The sequence below is a fragment of the Mus musculus genome, chromosome 19 (assembly GCF_000001635.26).
Source record: "Mus musculus strain C57BL/6J chromosome 19, GRCm38.p6 C57BL/6J".
Lineage (NCBI taxonomy): Eukaryota > Metazoa > Chordata > Mammalia > Rodentia > Muridae > Mus > Mus musculus.
This window is the reverse complement of record NC_000085.6, coordinates 41,080,437-41,099,913: the sequence shown is the minus strand read 5'-3', so window position 1 is coordinate 41,099,913 and position 19,477 is coordinate 41,080,437. Positions and strand designations below refer to the sequence as shown.

Sequence of the window (19,477 nt, the reverse complement as noted above, 5' to 3'; positions counted from 1 at the left end):
GAAGCAGAGAGGGAAAAAATAGTAGAGAGGGCATTACATTCATGGAGGACCAATGAGCTGAGAGTTTGAGGAGCGAGACAACCCAAGGAAACCTCTGAGAAAAAGTAGGCAAGGGTCTGAGAAGCCACCCTTAAAGAGATCCTGTCCATGGTGGTAGGGTTGGCTGTCTTTTCAGGTTATTCCCAACTCCTAGTCACTTTGAATTCTTTCGTTTCTTGGAGTTCATTCTTTCAAGGTCCGCCCAACAGCTTCATGCTTCCTTGCCTCTACTTCCCTTGGGGCCACGGATCGGCAGCCCCCTTCCTGTCCCGCCCACTTTGCATTTTTAATTATGTTGAATGGTCTCTTCATTAGACTCCTCTGGCAGAGGCAGAGCACACCCTGTGTGCTCTCATGGACTGACATACCATAGCCTGACAAGGGAATGGTTTTCCTGCTATTTCTAATAGTCATCTTAGAGATGGGCAATGCTAAGGACTTCCCTTACTTCAATGGCTTGGGAGCTAACTTCTCTTGAGGGATTCTCCAGTGACTCCTGTGTTCTGACCATGGTCAGAGCTCATAGCATCCTTCTCTTCTGTTTAATGCCCTGAGCACACTACTAGACGTCTGCTTGTCCTGAATGTCTCAGGCTACCCACTCCCAAGCCTCCTCCCTGCCTACCCAACAATTTCTCCCAGGAATAGTGGCTACCTCGAGAGGCCAGTGTTTTCTGTGGCACCTTATAAATTTCTATTTTAAAAAATGCTTCACAGCTGACTTCTAGTTCTGTCTAGGATACCGGTACATCTTCATCTATAAATGCATCCTTCTATTAACATCCTTTAATAAGTGCCTCTAAGAAGTTCCAGGGCATTTCCATGAAGCCCCTGGTGTGGAACCTGGTGAGATTTATAAAGCCAGTCATATATACCTTGCTTAATTCTGTTCTCCAGGCCAGGCCCTTTCTATCCTGGATAACTAGATGCCCTGCTTATGTGAGCAGGATCCCACCTTTGACTGTAGCTGTGTATGACTGTTGAGTGTTGACAAGGGAGTTTTTTAGGAGGTAACTACTAGGAGTAGCTTTTGTCATAGAGGAATGTACCTAGAGCCCTAGGATATGGAAGGGAGGAAATGGACTGTACATCTTGGTGACAATTTAGACCTGTCACCTTCCCTCCCCACAGAGGTGGATGAGTGCTCCTGGCCAGACCATGGTGGATGTGAGCAGCGCTGTGTAAACACACTCGGCAGCTACACGTGTGCCTGTGACCCTGGCTACGAACTGGCTGCCGACAAGAAGACATGTGAAGGTTGGTGTTGGACCTGTTAGGTTGAAATGCCAGGGACTGGGAGACAAGTTTTAGGAGAAGTGAGGACAGAGATGGGCAGGTGGCTGGCTATGGAATAACAATGGAAACAAGTGGGGACAATCAGAAACATAACAGATTTCAGCCACCCTTGAAGATGTGGGACAGAGGCTGCAGCTTGCTGCCTGCTGTGGGTGTGTACCATTCATGTGGTTGTCATGGCAAGACCACCAGGAGCTATGATCACTCTGGCGTGACTCCATTGATAGCCTTTCCCACACGGCCTGGGTTCAGCCCACCTACCCACCTACATGAAGGCTCACACAAGCCAGGCACAGTGAGGAGCTTGACGCAGACATCTCTAACTCTCCTTTGGTCCAAGACCTGTGGAGACCCAGACTGTGTTACTGTGTGACAGGTCAAATGTGCTGTCATCACTTAAAAACAAAACAAAACAAAACAAAACAAAAAAACCAAAAAACAGTAGACATGTCCCCAGCTCGTTCCTCCAAAGCCTCAGTGAAAACTGTTCAACTAGAAAAACGGAATGAGTCAGTTCAGACAATCTAACTTCTTCCCGATTACTAGAGGACAGCAGGTCTTCCTGATGCTCGGGGGGAAATTGCAGTCACCTGGAACCAAAAACAGATGAATCTAAAATGTTTCCCTCCATGCAGTGGCCTGTGGTGGCTTCATTACCAAGCTAAACGGCACCATCACCAGCCCTGGATGGCCGAAGGAGTATCCCACCAACAAGAACTGTGTCTGGCAGGTGGTGGCTCCCGTGCAGTACCGCATCTCACTGCAGTTCGAAGCCTTTGAGCTGGAAGGCAATGACGTAGGTCTCAGCCCCGTGACTGATGTGGCTGTGTTTGTGACTGTGTTGTGGCTGTGTTTGTGACTCTGATGTGGCTGTACTGAGATGTGACTCAGAGCTAGAACAGGCTCTTTGGGCATCAAGGTGGCCTGGGTGAAGTTGCCACCTCTGGTGGAGACCTGGGGGCGCAGACTAGGCAAAATTGGAGGTTGTGGAAAAGGGAGCAGGTTTTCACAACAGTTTCACTGTGTGCTCTTTTCACTGAGTCCAAGGAAGATGGGGTCAAGAGTAAAGGAGCAAGAACTGGGGGCAGAGCAGTCAGGACAGATCTAAACTCCAGTGTGAGGAGCTGGGAGCTGGCTGGTGTCCAGCTGAGGGGGATAAAGGCTCTGAGGGCCAGTAGCAGACAAGGATACGATAACCAGTCTGTTCCTTTCTCTTGGAAGTGGCTATGAATAATCAAGTTAGAGAAGGATTACACGGTGGCCCACAGCAGACTGGTGACTGGAACATCCCATGCCTGCACCGGGGGATAGTATGAGCCCCTGGGGCTACATGTACTTCTCTGTGTATCCCTGCCACAGCCCAGCTGGGACTGTCACTTTAACAACAGCAGTAGCCTAGCCCTTTCCCACTCCATCAGTCCTTTAGGTTACCAAGAGAGATGTCCACACCAAAAATCCTGATCCAGGAGGCTCAAGAGATGGCTGAACAGTTAAGAGGAAGCACTGCTCTTACAGAGGACCCGAGTTGAATTTTAAGCACCTCACTGGGTAGCTCACAACTGCGCATAACTCTTCTGACCTCCACGGCCACCTGCACGCATACGTGCACATCCACACACACACATCTATAACTAAAAATAAAACACATCTGTAAACATAAAACAAACACAAAGCGGGGGGGAAAGCCAGTGCACGGAAGGCTCTGGAGCTAATCAAGGTTCAAAGTGAGTACTTGAGAGAAAAAACTAGATATTGGAAAGTAACTGAGCAGACATTCATCATTTAGGTCGTTTTCAAGGTGAATTCTAGGCACCTGAGGTAATGTAGGCTCTAGTCCCAGCTCTACCGCTGCTGAGCCAGGTGACTTCAGACTACGTCCTCCATCTTCTGAGCATTGGTTTGTGTGCATGAGACTAGGGTAGAGTTGGATGGTGGCCAGAGTTTGAAGACATTTCCTCCCATGCTGTCTCCTCTTTGGCCACCTCCTAACAGCAGGGGCCTACTGCTGAAGTCAATGCCTTATGGTTGCCCACAAGATTAACGAGTAGAGAAACAAGCAGGGGTCCTGTCTTATGCTGCCAGGCAGTGGGACCTCACAGAGCTTCAGCTGGAAAGCCAAAGTCCCTGTCACCCTCTGGCACTCACCAGCATAGCGACAATGCAGAGGAATGGAGCTCCACATCTGACTGAGCCCATTTGCCCACAGGGAAGGGTGTGGTTTTGGGGTGGAGGAGGTGTGTCTCACAGAATTATAAAATACAATGGATCCTATGAAAACCAGCAGGAGGACTTAGGGAGGGAGGAGGGAGAGGAGAGGACTGTACTGAGCTGTGGCCACTGGTTTGTATTCTAACAGCTCTGGATGGAGTCTTAGCTGTCACCGTGAAATACAAGGGTGAAGCTACAATCCAAAAGTCAGAGGATACCACAACTATGGTGGCAAGAGGGCACAAAGAGGGTGGGGGGAGGTGACATCAGTGCTCCTGAGATACACAGATGGAGTAACTGAGGGGCAGCATACTGCCCTGGTCCCTGTTCCTTCACAGGTCTGTAAGTATGACTTCGTAGAGGTGCGCAGTGGCCTGTCCCCAGATGCCAAGCTTCACGGCAAATTCTGTGGCTCCGAGACCCCGGAGGTCATCACATCGCAGAGCAACAACATGCGAGTGGAATTCAAGTCTGACAACACCGTCTCCAAGCGAGGCTTCAGGGCTCACTTCTTCTCAGGCAGGTGGGGCGGGCCTGCAGAGGCCCGTAAGGCTCCTGGACCCTGGGTTCCTGCAGCCTCCTCTCCTCCTTTTCCAACTTCCTCTCCATCCTGCATCCTGTTAGCGGTCTTTATACCGTAGCCCGGTTCATCTGCTGGGGATACCCCAACAGGTTGTCATACATCAAGTGCAGCTTAAAACAAAGAATTTTACTCTAAGTTCTATGAGCCAGGAATCAGCATTCAAGGACACCACAAAGTACGCCGTGGGGCCTGTTGGTCACATCCCACTGACATCCCACTGACATCTGAACTGTTGGGTGATGTGTTTGGATCTCTGTCTCAGTGCTCAGCATTGAAGCAGGTCTATTATTTGTTGTTTTACAGGTACTCAGAGTTCCGTCTCTGACTTTTGAGTCAGGCAGTCTCTCTCTGAGCAAGCTCTGTTTTGTGTTATGGGCATAACACTGACCTGAGCTCAGAGGCCACCTGGATAGCACCCAGCATTGCATAAGCTTCTTCCTGCTTGGGAAGACTAGAAAGACAACGTCCTGTTAAGACCCAGCTTAGGTCCGGCTTGCTTGACAAGGGCCGGTATTTGGAGGAGAGGGGGCCTAAGGCAGTGAGAAAAAGCTCCCTGCCCAATGTGTGTTGTCTGGGCCAGACCTGAAGGGCTGGGGTGCAACTAGTATGACTCGGAAGAAAGTAACCAAGGTCTGGATAAGAGGGGACGTCATGAACTTGGATTGGGGGGGGTCTCAGTGTTCACAAAGACTGAGATAAAACCAGACTGGCAGGATCCATGCCTGTCTGGGGAGGTGACTGGTGGGCCAGGTCAGGCAGCCTTGGTTATAGTGAACCACGAATAATGGCTGAAGCTTGAGGTCCAGTGGACCAGGACGGAAAGCCCTCTGTAGGTTCTGAGCAAGGAGGCCTACAAATGCCGTGTGGTCAAACCATACCAGGCAGGATGGAGCTGAGAGGGTTGGGAATCTCCTCAGAGGAAGAGGTGCAAGGCCCTGATGAGGGGTACAGTTCCATGTTTGCACACAGAACTCAGAGGCAGAGAAGCTATATGTGAGGGTAGTAAGGACACATGGATGTTAGCAAGAGGACCTAGGAAAGGAGGAGGAAGAGGAAGAAGAGGAAGAAAGAGAGGAGGAGAAGGAGGAGGAAGGAGGAGAAAGATGAGAAGGAAGAAGAGGAGGAGAGGGAGGAGGAAGAAGGAAGAGGAAGAGGAGGAAGGGGAGGAGGGAGAGGGAGGAGGAAGAAGAGGAGGAAGGGGAGGAGGGTGAGGGAGGAGGAAAAAGGAAGAGGAAGAAGAGGAGGAAGGGGAGGAGGGTGAGGGAGGAGGAAGAAGGAAGAGGAAGAAGAGGAGGAAGGGGAGGAGGGTGAGGGAGGAGGAAGAAGGAAGAGGAAGAGAAAGAGGAGGAAAAGAGGAGAGGGAGGAGGAGGAAGGAGAAGGAGGAAGGCAGAGAAAGAAGAAGAGGAGGAAGAAGAGGAGGAGGGAGGAGGAAGGAGGAGAAAGAGAGAAGGAAGAAGAAGAGGAGGAGAAAGAGGAGGAGAGGGAGGAGGAAGAAGGAAGAGGAAGAAGAGGAGGAAGGGGAGGAGGGAGAGGGAGGAGGAAGAAGGAAGAGGAAGAAGAGGAGGAAGGGGAGGAGGGTGAGGGAGGAGGAAGAAGGAAGAGGAAGAGAAAGAGGAGGAAAAGAGGAGAGGGAGGAGGAGGAAGGAGAAGGAGGAAGGCAGAGAAAGAGGAAGAGGAGGAAGAAGAGGAGGAGGGAGGAGGAAGGAGGAGAAAGATGAGAAGGAAGAAGAAGAGGAGGAGAAAGAGGAGGAGAGGGAGGAGGAAGAAGGAAGAGGAAGAAGAGGAGGAAGGGAAGGAGGGAGAGGGAGGAGGAGGAAGGAAGAGGAAGAAGAGGAGGAAGGGGAGGAAGAAGAGGAGGAGGAAGGAAGAGGAGGAAGAGGAGGAAGGGGAGGAGGAGGAAGAAAAAGGAGGAGAGGCCTGTACTGGGCTGTGACAGTCAATTTGCACCTAAGAGTTCTGGTTGAGGTCTTGGTTGTCCCCATGAAATACAAGGATGAAGCTACAGTATGAACTGTCCTAGGACACCACAACTAGAGTGGCAAGAGAGTACCGAGTACTCTCAAGGTGACACCCATAGCCCCCAAGGCACATATAGGGTGGGATAAAAGCAGGGAGAGGATGGAGTGGAGACAGAACCTCATTTGCTGCAGAAGGCAGGGGGCCATGGAAAAGTCCACACAGCCAGAGCCTCGGGAATCACAAGATGAGAGCCAACACTGGAGGTCACGTGTGATTGTAATTATAGCAGCTGACACTTCCTGGGGTGGGGGGTGGGGGCTAGGGGCTAGACACTCTCCCAAGGGCTTTCCCAATTCCCGTTCATTTCCCCCTCCAGCATCCTGAGGAGGCCTGAGACAGCTGAGGCACAGCCTCAATCACTGCCCTGCCCTTACCTCTCCACACACAGAGGACAGTGTGTGCCCAGACCTTTGGGTCATAATCTGCCTCTTGCTGAGTGACAAGGCATGTGAGCTGCCTCAGCCTGTTTCTTTGCATGTAAACTGGGGTACAGGTATGCTCTTGTAAGCTTGAGTAGGAATTACTTAGATGACAATATCATTTAAGAAGTGTCAGGGACCCGTTCTGTGGTAACTACTCAGTGTATGTTGGGCATTTTTGTTATTACTGCTGTTGCTGTTCATGTGAGCGAGCCTGCACTCCAGGGAGCAACTTGGTTTGGGTGGGAAGCAAGACAAGAATATATGTTCCATACATGAAAGTGCTTTAGCAGCACAGAGAGCCCCCCCAAGAGACCAATGATGCCCCAAACATCCCAAACAAAGATGCTCCCTCTGTGACTGATACCCCTTTAAGGGACTGTGATCTCCTTGGATCACTGTGTGGCTCCTTGGAGGAAGCCACTTTTGAGCAGGGTCTGAGCCATGAGGGACAGCAGCAAAGCTGGCAGCTCTTCTCAGGAGAGTCCATTGATCCCAGCAGACAAAGACGAGTGTGCCAAAGACAATGGCGGCTGCCAGCAGGAGTGTGTCAACACGTTCGGGAGTTACCTGTGCAGATGCAGGAACGGGTACCGACTGCATGAGAACGGACACGACTGCAAAGAGGGTGAGCGGGAGCTGTGGGGTGGATGTCGTCTGTGGCTGCACCCCTTCCTTGGGTGTGTGAGTGGGTGAGGGAGGCTTGGGTGGGGGTCAACGTGGGGAGCCACCATCTGCAGGACACCATGAGATCTCTATCTGAATCTTCAGGCCACTCTGGTGGCCCTCCTGGGGGATACCCGTTCTCTTCAGGAGGCCAACACGAGTGTCCACTGCAGACTCGTTAATCCAGTGGGCTTCAGAATTAATACATATTGATCTAAACCATGGCTCTGCCATTCCCTCGCTGTGCAACCTTCGGCTAGTTACTTAAACACACTGAGCTACGGTTTCCTCTTCTGTGACAAGCAAGGTAAACATGCCTCTTTTCTAAGGGTTCTACAAGGATTCAAGCCTGCCTAGGAAGTGTCTCGGACAGGCTGGTCCAGATGTATATTCTAAGTGTCAATAAATATCAGGCCCATGTCTGTCATAACAGTGGAACTGAGCATGAGGTAGGAGGAAGTTTCTTGTTCCCTTCCTGAGTGTCTGCTGAGGGTCCTACTATGCCGACATTGTAGAGGAAGCCATCGCTTTTCCCTTGCCCAGGGAAGGGAGTTTGTGTTGTCTGTGATAAACATAGCTCCAGGCCTTGCCCTGCCCTGGGTCCAGTAGGGAAGAGAGAGGCTGGAGAGGAAGTGAAGACCACATGCCTCCTTCTGTTTCCTTATTTGGAGATGGGGGAAAATTCAGCAAGAGGGTGCCTGCAAACCACTTACCACAGAGAAAGACCAAGTCAAAATACTGTCACCAAGCAGGAGAATAATGGGTGACCTGGATGGGACTGAAGGAGGGAAGGCATAGAGACCTCACAGGGATCTCTGTTAACATTCACCATGGCTGGTACTCTCTGGGCCTTTTACAGGTGGCACTGGCCTACACGTATGAACCTGGAACCCTCTTCACACCATACGTTGTAGAACCAGTGCTCTCACTAAGTTGGCCACATCCCCAGTGCCAACCTCCATGTAAACAGTCATAGTAACCGAAATGTCTCTCCTCCTGAGCCTGTTCAAGCAAAGTCAACACCGGGTCACACCAGATACAGGCTGGCTCCCCATACATTGGCTATTAACCTGAGACTCACCTGTGATGTCACCTCCAGCTGAATGACCCCTCTGTGTACCCCCTCTTCTGACCTCCAGCTGGCTGCGCCTACAAGATCAGCAGTGCAGAGGGGACCCTGATGAGTCCTAACTGGCCAGACAAATACCCCAGCCGGAAGGAATGTACCTGGAACATTTCATCAACCGCAGGCCACAGGGTGAAAATTGTGAGTCCTCTCATTAGTTTGTTAAGAGCACAAGCCTTGGCATTAAGCGGATATGGGTTCAAGTCCCTGCTCCATGATCAGCATGGAGCATGTGCAGGTCTCAGTTTTCCTGCTGGGAAATGGGGAGATGCTGTGAATCTTGAGGTGGGTGCTCTGAGCAGAAGAAGGGAGCATGCTCAAAGCTCTGTACCAGCCCTGCTCACAGCAGCACTGTGGGAGGTGGCGGCTGCCATGCAGGGCTACAGTGCTGTGTGTGTGATTCAGTTGCATCCAGGGCTATTCTCTTACGGAACATTTTACTCTTGAAGAAGAAGAAAAAAACAAGACTTAATTTACACAGAACGTTGAGAGGTCACGAGTCCTCAGGTCCCGGTTCCCACTCTAGACATTTGTGAATCTTTTCAGAAGTTTCCCTCACAAGGGAAAGCACATAGCTTTTTAAATTCTTACTCAAATCAGTCGCGTAGAATAAATACAATTACTCATGCTCCTCTGCAATTTACATTTTTATCAGTTAACAATAGGACCAGCACACTAATTCCTCCTTCAGTTAAAAACAAACAAACAAACAAACAAACAAACAATTGCCTTGCAAATCATGTAAAATCTCACCCACATATCTGATGTGTGGTCTCACACAGCACATGTCATTATTTACAAAAAACAACAAAACAAAACACCTCATACACACACACACACACACACACACACACACATATGCAGGGGCATACTCACATACACAGGAATACTCATAGACACACAGATGCACACGTGCACTCCCAGAAACATATACACACACACATACATAGGAACGCTCACAAACATACACACCAACACACAGACACACACACACACAGAAGCATACCCACAGACATATATACACACAAACATACACAGGAACACTCACACACAGAGACAAACATGCACACTCACATTCACAGGAACAATTGCAGACACACACAGACACACAGACACACATGCCTGCTCACAGACACATGCATACACACACACACACAGATGCACACTCATAGACACATACACAGAAAGACACACACAGAGACACATCAGACACACATCTCAGACTGTTGAGATGAGCAAGATGGACCTTATGAATGACAGACTGAAAACACAGGGAGGAGGGAAGGGAACAGAGGAAAACAGTGATAAGAGATAACGTAGATGATACTGTCAGGGTGTTTCCTGCTGTGTGAGGATAAATTGACGGGCTCCCAAGGCATCATGGTCCAGAATGGACCCCAAGCCATGGGGCATGCCCCTTGGGCTCCTCCTGTGATGCGTGCTGCCAAGGTAGAAACGGCTTTCTTCTGCCCTGGGTCCCTTAGAACAGTGTAGAATCTGGACGAGGGTATTTAGAGTGCTTTTGCAAGGCCAGCTTTGCTCTAGACTGCCATCTGCTGGAAAGATGCTCTGTTGCTTGGCAATGCCCTTTCCTGACAGACATGAACAGTCTTCCTTGGGGGTGGAACCTCAAAACTGCCAGGTGGGAAGCCTCCATCTGAGATGCTTGCATACAAGAATTATTTAAAAAAAAAAAGATACTTCCCTTGAAAATCGTTGGTGAGCATGCAGACGGAACTCTGCCTGCCCTTTGTTCCTATAGAATGATGCCCTGCACACAACCAGCGTCCCCCTTCCCATCCCATCCCCATCCACCCTTCACCTAACACCCCCCTGCTCACCAGGACATCACAGGCAAGCTGTCAGCCAGTCAGGCATCTACCCAGCACCCAACAAGCTGTATATGGCTGGTAACTGTTCAGTTCCCCGGGCCGACAACCGGGGACAGTCTCTGATGGAAGGACGGGAAGAAAGGAGGCAACGGAATCTGGTTATGGTTAGCAGTGTGACCTGGAGAAAGTCAGCTCTGGGTCATGTTCAATTCTTACTCCAGCTGAACAGACTTACGCAAGCCAATTAGCGTCTTTGTGACTCGGTTTCTCCTTCTGCTCACTGGGGATACTAATGGATTTTCATAACCTCATTAGAACTTAAGTGAGAAAACTTTCACCGTTTACTGGGATGGGAAAAAAACTCCCAACGCATGCCAGCCACTTTGATAGCAGAACAGCCCTGCTCAAAGCCCCTGGGATTTCAAGTGTACCGCAGTGGGCACAGGCTAACAGCAACATCTCTGAAGCCACAGGTCCTGGGTTACATACCTTCTCTGCCAGGGAGGACGCTGGCCATGCCAGCTGATGTCTTCTTCAGGGGTTGTGCCCGGGACAGGGTTGCAAGGACTGGATGAGGGGACATTTGTAATGCCTGTAGCACAGCTGCCACCTTGGGTGAGTGCTCAGTACTAGCTGGCTCCTAGCATTAGAGGAAGGGTAGGAAAAAGTAAATCCAGGCAGCTGGCTCTGGGACTGGATGTCGGACCATCACGGCAATGGTGGACGCCCCTAGGAAGCTGGTAGACAGACCCCTCCAGGCTCTGAATGTCCTTCCCCTCCCTCTCCCCTCCCTTCTCAGTGCCAGATCCTTGCCTCACTTCCTGCTCTCCCCTCCCCAGACATTCAGTGAGTTCGAGATTGAGCAGCACCAGGAATGTGCCTATGACCACCTGGAACTGTACGATGGGACAGACAGCTTGGCCCCCATCCTTGGCCGCTTCTGCGGCAGCAAGAAGCCGGATCCCGTGGTGGCGACAGGCAGCAGCCTATTCCTCAGGTTTTACTCGGACGCCTCAGTGCAGCGGAAAGGCTTCCAGGCTGTGCACAGCACAGGTGCGGGGCTGGTGGCTTCAGGCTGAGCACCTCGCAGGCTCAGGAAGGGCAAGGGAGCCGCACGCTCAAACATCCCGGTTAAAAGGAGCGTTCTTCAGCCGCCGCAGGCTGAAGGGCTGCTCTCCTTTGATATTTTTACTTGACAAAACTGGATGTGGGCAATGCTTTGTTGGTGTTGAGTGGCCATCGTCGGCTCCCCTCCCCTCCCCCACCCCAACTTCCTCTTACCCCCCCCCTCCCCGCTTCTCCCTTTTAAACTGTGTCATTTTGCTGGCCTGTGAAGTGCAAAGGTCTGAAAACTAAAGTGAGCAGCCATTTTATTCTCGAAGGGCCACTTCTGGAAAAGGTTGCTTTTTCTTGTCATTTTTCCCCCCTGGCACGCCAAAAGTAGCTCTGCCAGGTCCTTTGGAAGAAAATGTGTGTGCTTCTAACTTGTCTACACTGTTCAATATAAGAAGGCCAATGGGGTAGAAGACTCTGCTCTGGCACTTCAGCCTTAGCCCTGTGGAGAATGTAGCCCCTGTGATCCTGGCATTTGATTGTGGCACAGCCAGAGGCTGCCCAAGAGCCTGAGGCTTTTGTCTGTGGTGCTGAGCAGGAAGTCGTGATTGTGGGACACTGCCATTCTTTTTTAACAGCCCCCTTTCTCACCGCGGCTCTCTTTAATTACCCCCCTACCCCTAACTCCATCCCACTCCCTTAAATCAGAGCCAGAAAACAGGGCTCAGAGCTTACAAAATGGCAGTCCCCATGTCTAATCAGTCTATATTTCCCTGCCGGGCCAGACACCCCACACTTCATGAGACCCTCGCTAGCCTCTTAAGGGTCTATGTTTCCTCCACAGGAGTTTAAGGCCACTGAGGACGGACTTCACCTTCTTGTCCCTTCAGACAGAGCAGTACATGGGCACTCTGGGTCAGAAAGATGGCGCAGTGCTTAAGAGCGCTGGCTGCTCTTGCAGAGGACCTGGGTTCGATTCCCAGCACCTGCCTGGCAGCTTACAATTGTCTATAACTCCAGTTTCAGGGAAGCCAATACCCTCTTCTAGCCTCCACAGACACTGCAAGCACACGCTACACATGCATGCATGCACACAGAGCAAAGAAAGACAAACGCAGGTGCTCTGGGGAGTTGGGGCAATCTTGGGACATAGCTGCAGAATTTAATAAAGGGACTGTTTACAGCAAGGCATGCAGAGTGTGGGGACACCCCAAAGGGACAGGACACGGTTTGAGAACCACAAGGCTATAGTCACCCTAACCCAGAGGACAAATGGAAGAAAGGGCTGGGGGTATTGGGTGCAAATTGCCTAACTTCCCTCTGATCTGAGTGTTGCCAATGGTTGAATTCAGTTACAACGTGACAGGTCACTGGGTTCTGGGGTGGAAGGGTGGAAGGGTGGAAGGGTGGAGGGGTGCTGGAGTGGAGGGGTGGGAGGTTGGAGGGGTGCTGGTGGTGGTACAGCAGGTAGGGAAGGAGTCATCTTGCCTCTTGTGCTTATTGTATGTCTCATGAGTCAAGTCAGACATGAAGTAAAGACAAAAATAAGGACTCGAGTTGGACAGGGCCAGACCCACCCTGGTGACCAACTCTAGATGGGATGTTAAGAACCAAAATTGCCCACAATCCACACCAAGAATAGCACTGGGTCCAACCCCCCAGACTCCTCCCCTCACCCCATCCTACTTCCCTGCCTCACCCCACTCCCAACCTCACAGTGTAATCCCTTTCAGTAGAGATAGAGGTTTCCCTGTTGCTGGGCTCAGTTGCAGTTCTGATATGCTTTTATCGCCCTCTGCTGGCAGAAGTCACAAATTACAGTATACCCTGGAGCTAGTGCAAGCCCTTCTATTTCCAGTTCTTCCAAGGCTTGGAGTAGTCAGAACAGCCATATCCCTGCACACAGTCAGGCAACCGACTCCTTGGCTCCTTTTCTTGATTGGAGGGGGGAGAGAGGGCAGCAGCTAGTCTTCCTCAGCAGCATTCTTGGGGATGTAAGGGCCAGTTTGGATATTCCAGGGAACCCTGCCCTGTTCTCCACTGGCGTCCACTTGCTCCTCATACAGTAAGATGGTGAGGTTGCCTATCCCCTCCTGCAAGGCACACAACAGACTGTAGGGATACTGATGGGACATAGTGGGCTGATGTCCAGACTCTGGGTGCCAGGGCAGAGGGTGAGCCTTTGTTCTCTGTCTGCTGCAGAGTGTGGGGGCAGGCTGAAGGCTGAAGTACAGACCAAAGAGCTCTATTCCCATGCCCAGTTTGGGGACAACAACTACCCGAGCCAGGCCCGCTGTGACTGGGTGATAGTGGCAGAAGACGGTTATGGCGTGGAGCTGATATTCCGGACCTTTGAAGTTGAGGAGGAAGCTGACTGTGGCTACGACTTCATGGAGGCTTATGATGGGTACGACAGCTCGGCACCCAGGCTCGGCCGCTTCTGTGGCTCAGGGGTGAGTCTGCGGGATGTTCAGGCCACCTCTGGATGCATGAAGAATCATACTTGAGCTGGATTCCTAGCTAGTCCCACCACTGTGAGCCACCACCAGGGGCCTGTTTGCCTGGGGCAGAGAGGAAAGAGGAATCCCCAGAGACAGGTCGGGAGGCAGGCAGGTGTCTTCCAGTCACACAAAGGACATTATCAGCGAAGGGGACTGTCTTAGTCAGGGTTTCTATTCCTGCACAAACATCATGACCAAGAAGCACTTGGGGAGGAAAGGGTTTATTCAGCTTACACTTCCACATTGCTGTTCATCACCAAAGGAAGTCAGGACTGGAACTCAAGCAGGTCAGGAAGCAGGAGCTGATGCAGAGGCCATGGAGGGATATTCTTTACTGGCTTGCTTCCCCTGGCTTGCCTCATTCTGCTCTCTTATAGAACCAAGACTACCAACCCAGAGATGGCACCACCCACAAGGGGCCTTTCCCCCTTGATCACTAATTGAGAAAATGCCTTACAGTTGGATCTCATGGAGGCATTTCTTCAACTGAAGCTCCTTTCTCTGTGATAACTCCAGCTGTGTCAAGTTGACACAAAACTAGCCAGTACAGAGACTTCATTCTTTTGCTTTTGTCCCTGTTTTTCAAGAGAGTATTCCCCTTAATTTTTATTTGGGCTTTATGAATTCAATATATCTGTATATATTCCCTATATTCACAATTCTTTTTTTGTTGCTGTTGTTTTTCAAGACAGGGTTTCTCTGTGTAGCCCTGGTTGTCCTGGAACTCACTCTGTAGACCAGGCTGGACTTAACACTCACAGAGATCCACCTGCTTCTCCCTCCCAAGTACTGGCATTAAAGGCTTATTTACAATTCTTATTCTAAACAAAATCTTTGAAGATTACAAACCATTCTTGGTATAATCACAATACCAAGGTCATTATTGTCCTCTGATGGCCCACTTCCTGGGTTGTCTGTATCCCCAGATACTGAGATATATGGCTCAGGCTGAACATATAGCCTGTGCTCATTGGGCACCTAGGGACCAGTGAGACTAATGTCCTGGCTCCTCTCCTGCCACACCCCACTATCCACCCCGGGCTTCAACCATTGTCACACATGCTCCGTTGCTATTGTCTGAGCATATGCAGGTCACTTTGGAGTCACCACTGCTCCTAGTGCAAAACAGACACCCAGCCCAGAATTCGTGTCTTTGAAAGGTTATCCTTCCATCTGTCTTTGTCCTCCCCCAAAGAAAGAACAAGCCAATGAGCTCTCCCTTTGAGGAGAGCCCCTTAGAGAGCATAATTAGTGGGAAGCCCTATTTGGCATCCCTAGGATCTGGCAGTGGCCTTGGCATCTGGCTCCCACCTTGCAGATGACCTGGCAGAAGCCACCTGACAAATGTAGCAGTTCCACCCACTTGCTGGCCACAGTAGAATGTAGACCTGATCGCTGGTCTTCCTTCCGGGTTTCCTGGCAGACACATCACAATGTTAAGAGTCCAGAGATCCATGGAACAGACTTCACAATCAGAAAGACCCGAGTGGGTCCTGCTGCCCTGCGTGATTCTGGTGCCTTAAATGGGATGTGAAAACTGGAGCTTGCTTCATTAAATGTCATTACATGCTTGTGAGGTTTGCATTGCATGAGACCTGGATGTGGTCAGCACAGTGCCTGGCCCACCTGTGTCCTGACAGACGCTAGCGGCTGTGTGTGCTATGTGTCTAGGCTCAGCTTTGTAAAAGCAGGACCCAGGGCGTCTTCCTTGGAGAAGGAGCCTGTTCGGATGCCTGTCAGAGCATCTGGTGATCTCGTGGTAGCTATGGCCAGCCTTAGGCACCATCACACCCGCCTTGAATTCCAACAATAACCAACTGACCTAAAATCCAGCCTTCCCTTTTCTTTTCCTCAGCCATTAGAGGAAATCTACTCCGCCGGAGACTCGCTAATGATCCGCTTCCACACGGACGACACCATCAACAAGAAAGGCTTTCACGCCCGGTACACTAGCACCAAGTTCCAAGACGCCTTGCACATGAGGAAGTAGCGCCTCAGTTCTGGAAAGGCAGAGAGACTGAGGGTGTTTTAAACACTTGCGAGTGAGCAGCCTCCCATGTACAGTGTTTTTTCTCCACAACAAAAACCCAAACTATGTTCTTGAAACTCTATATCTGGGTGACAGTACATGCCTTTGGCCAACGGGAGGAGAGAGAGGGGCCGTTGGTTCTGGCTGTGGCGTTATCAGTCGCAGCTTCTGGAGGAGGTCAAAGTTTGATGTTAGCGACCAAACAGGATGACTTCTTCACATTTGTCTCTAAGCTTTGCTCCTGTGGCTCCGAAGGCCAGCCTGGGGCAAAAGGACAGCTTAGGGCAAAAGACTGCCTCTCTCTCAACTCTGGCCCGGCTTCCATAGATGGCATGAGCCCAGTGTGCTGGTGACTTGGCTGCCCTCTGACTACTGGGCATGGAGGATTATAGATTGGCAGCGGCTTCGCTGATACTCGCAGGTGTGGCTGAACGCTTCTGTGCAGTTCTACCAGAGTCAAGCCAATCAAGAAACCGGAGACCGTGGACACGAGAGTTAAGGTGGCATCCCAGGGCACAGGGAGGGGGCTCAACCTGGGAACCACATAATGGCGCTGGAAGACCTTGAGCATCTTCCTCTGGCCCTGCTTGTCCTTGTCACCTCTGGGGAGCCCCTGTCATCAGTCTCCATTCAGAAAGGAGAACCCACGGTCACTCCTAGCAGAACATTCGCTGGCGAGCACCCCCAGGTTGCTGAGAGGACGCCTAGCTTCACCCAATATTTCTCCTCTGCTCAGAGGCTTAGAAGATGATGTCACCTGCGCTGGGGTTCCCAGATGTCACCTGGGCTGGGGTTCCCATGGGCTTCCAGGAACCTCCCAGCTGAAGGCACCTGCTCTGGCGAACCTCAGCCGCTGGACAGCCAGTTCAAACAGCATCTGCGAGACGTGTCAAGTCATCTCAGGACCAATCCACGTCTCACTGGGAGAAAACTAGTAATTCCACATTATCTAAGAGCCACCGTCTCTGGAACAAGGTGGTCTGTGGTACGACTCATGTAACCAGACAGGTTAGAGTGCGTGGACGGCTTTGCTGGGATTAACCGGGACCCAGCCGCCCTCTTGCACTCAGAATTCTCAGCACCCCTGCACTTGCTCTAGCGGCGTGTTAAGGGTGATGTTTACATAATTTTAGCACCTCAAGGTATAATCGAAATAGTGAGGTAGTTTTGAATGGCATTTCGTTAAGGCATCTCTGGGCATTATGAGCTTAAAAGCTGTGGTACGTTAGCTTTCTAAGAGCATTTATGTTGGAATACTTTTAAAATAATGTTTACATTAACTAACTGCAAGTCCTGTTGGTTGGGTTGGTGGCAAACGCAGGGCGGCGGCACAGGAGACTGTTGCTGTTAGAGATGGCGTAGCTCCCAAGCACCAGAATCCCTATGTGATGGACTGTCACTTTAAACAAAGCATATATGAAGGCTAAAGGTTCTACTTAAAAAAAAAATCACAGTATCCCCATCAGAGGATGACGTCCAACTGAAATAAGTGCTGGGAGTAAGAACTAGGAGACAAAGAAAGGAGAGAAAAATACATCCAAGTATTATTATTATTAATAATATATGTCTGTATATATGTATCTATGTCTGTATGTAAGGGTCAGCTATCAATGCCTTAATCAAGGCATTGTGACAGTGCCAACCCACTGACTGTGGCTTATCATCAGACTCTGGTGCTGGCCCCACACCTTATTCCTCTCCCTTCAAAACCAAGACCTCTTCTCTCTTCTCTTGGCTCTGAACTGTAAGCTTCAGCCTCCATCCTGTCCTGATCGCTGGCTTCATATGGCAAAAGAGACAGCTTATGCCATGGTTCTTGTCCACTCAGCCCCACTGGGGTAGATTCCACATCTCTGGTGTGTGTGCATGTGTGTGTGTACGTGTGTGTGTATGTGTGTGTGCATGCGTGTGTGTGGGTGTGGGTGTACGTGTGTGTGTGTGTGTGTGTGTGTGTGTACGTGTGCGTGTGCGTGTGTGTATGTGTGATTAGCTTTTATTTTTTGCCTCATCTTGTCTGGCAAGGGTGGAATGAAAATCAGGATTCATAAGGTATCTGTCACCCTCTCGCTCCACACACATAAAAATTCTGTATTTTTAACCTTTAGAAATGTAACTAAGATTGGCAAATTCCATGGAAAATAGGAGCTGGGGAGAATCAGGGTTGGTTTCAGCATTTGTCACCCTGGTGACACACTGATAATTCTTTTTAGTGTGAATGTTTTCAGAGGCACACAGCTTTAGCGGAGGCCAGCTTACAACAATAGGGCTCTTATGAAAGCTCTTATTTAAGCCTGTGAATGACATATTCCCAGAAGACAGGCTCAGATTCAACAAAGGCTGCTTGAGCCCCCCCCCCACCCCCTCTGGAAGCCAACACCCACAGGGATTCACACATGACACAGGCCCTGCAATGAACCACAGGCTGGCTTCCAAGAATAGAATACCACTCCACAGACAGACCCAGGGGCCCGCTTCGGCCCTTCCAGTTGCTCAGTGGCCTCTCTGGAAATGTCATATGTGGATGGATAGAGGGGCTCAAGGGTAGCCCTTAGGTTTACCCTTTATGTGGGACCAGGCCTGGGGGTGTCATGGAGCTCTAAGACCTAAAAACTGCCTCTGGGACAAATGACGTAAGGAAGAGTTTGGAGCCGGGGTCTCCTGCCTGATGTAATTCTATTCTACTCTGAGTCAGCAGAAACTAGAACCTGTCCCCCAGGATGGAAAACTTCTCCAAACAGCTGAAGCCAGGCCATGTATTGATTCACTATTTTCTCTAAAGGATCTTTCTCAGAATTTCCCTCTACACAGCCATGGCATTCATAAATTGCCCAGTCTGTTTAAAATAATTCTCTAAACACAGTTCACCAGCAAATCTACGTAGGATCACGCTGTAAGTCTTGCCCCGTTGCTCTGCACGGTTCTTGGTGTTGCTCACGCAGTCTGGGAAGAGATGGCCCCTTAGCATCCACAGATGTTTTTTAAAGTTTGCTTTGCAGATTGTGATCAAAGTTCCAATCGCCAACCCCAAATATCTAAAAATGTTCTTAAAAAAAAAGAAAAGTGTTATCTATAAATATAAAGGTATTTTTATTTTGAGTAATTTTACATTTCGTGTTAAATGTCAGTTGGCAAGAACATGGGGAGATGGTAACCTTGTTTGAAAATTGATGGCTTCATTAAAGAATGTGGCTTTTGGTGCTGTGTTCCGCGTTTGTGTTACTACTTCAGACAACACTGGCCTTTTAAAAAATGTATTTACATTTTTTTGTGTGTGTTTGTATGAGTGTTTGCCTACACTTGTCTGTATGTGCCTGGTACCCTCAGAGGTCAGAAGGCTTAGGATCCCCTGCAACTGGAACTACAGGCAGTCATGAGTCACTTTGAAGGTTCTGGGAGCTAAATGCAGATCCTCTTTGAGACCAGCAAATGCTTTTCGCTTCTGAGCCATCTCTCCAATCTCCATCACTGACATTTTAGAGAAACATCTGGAAAAATCAGAACCAGTCCACTGCAATAATATTTTTTGTACCACATAGGAATACAGTGAAATCCTGGCCCCAGTGTGATGGTTTGAGGGGATAAGCCTTTGAGAAGTGAGATGTCCCTTTCCCCATCCACCTTGTGAGAGCAAAGCAATGCCATGGCTGTCCCTGAACCAGACAGGGACCCTTATCACATCAGCATTGCTGGGACTTTGATCTTGGAC

The 19,477-nt window shown here is 50.1% G+C and overlaps 1 protein-coding gene across 4 annotated transcripts in view; it reads left to right on the top strand.

The window, feature by feature from the left end:
* Positions 1 to 18,974, top strand: part of Tll2 (tolloid-like 2) — a 129,909-nt gene extending 110,935 nt beyond the window's left edge. For 2 of the 4 annotated variants that reach the window (XM_006527092.4, XM_017318201.1), the window contains 8 exons: positions 1,170 to 1,295; positions 1,970 to 2,130; positions 3,881 to 4,061; positions 7,067 to 7,192; positions 8,370 to 8,497; positions 11,028 to 11,241; positions 13,444 to 13,694; positions 15,598 to 18,974. In XM_006527092.4, the coding sequence (XP_006527155.1) occupies positions 1,170 to 1,295; positions 1,970 to 2,130; positions 3,881 to 4,061; positions 7,067 to 7,192; positions 8,370 to 8,497; positions 11,028 to 11,241; positions 13,444 to 13,694; positions 15,598 to 15,732 (1,322 nt within the window). In that variant the 3' untranslated portion in view covers positions 15,733 to 18,974. Of the gene's footprint in view, positions 1 to 1,169; positions 1,296 to 1,969; positions 2,131 to 3,880; positions 4,066 to 7,066; positions 7,193 to 8,369; positions 8,498 to 11,027; positions 11,242 to 13,443; positions 13,695 to 15,597 lie in introns of those variants that run through there. The other 2 variants (NM_011904.4, XM_006527095.3) reach the window with 2 other exon arrangements.
* The last annotated feature ends 503 nt before the right edge of the window (positions 18,975 to 19,477 follow it).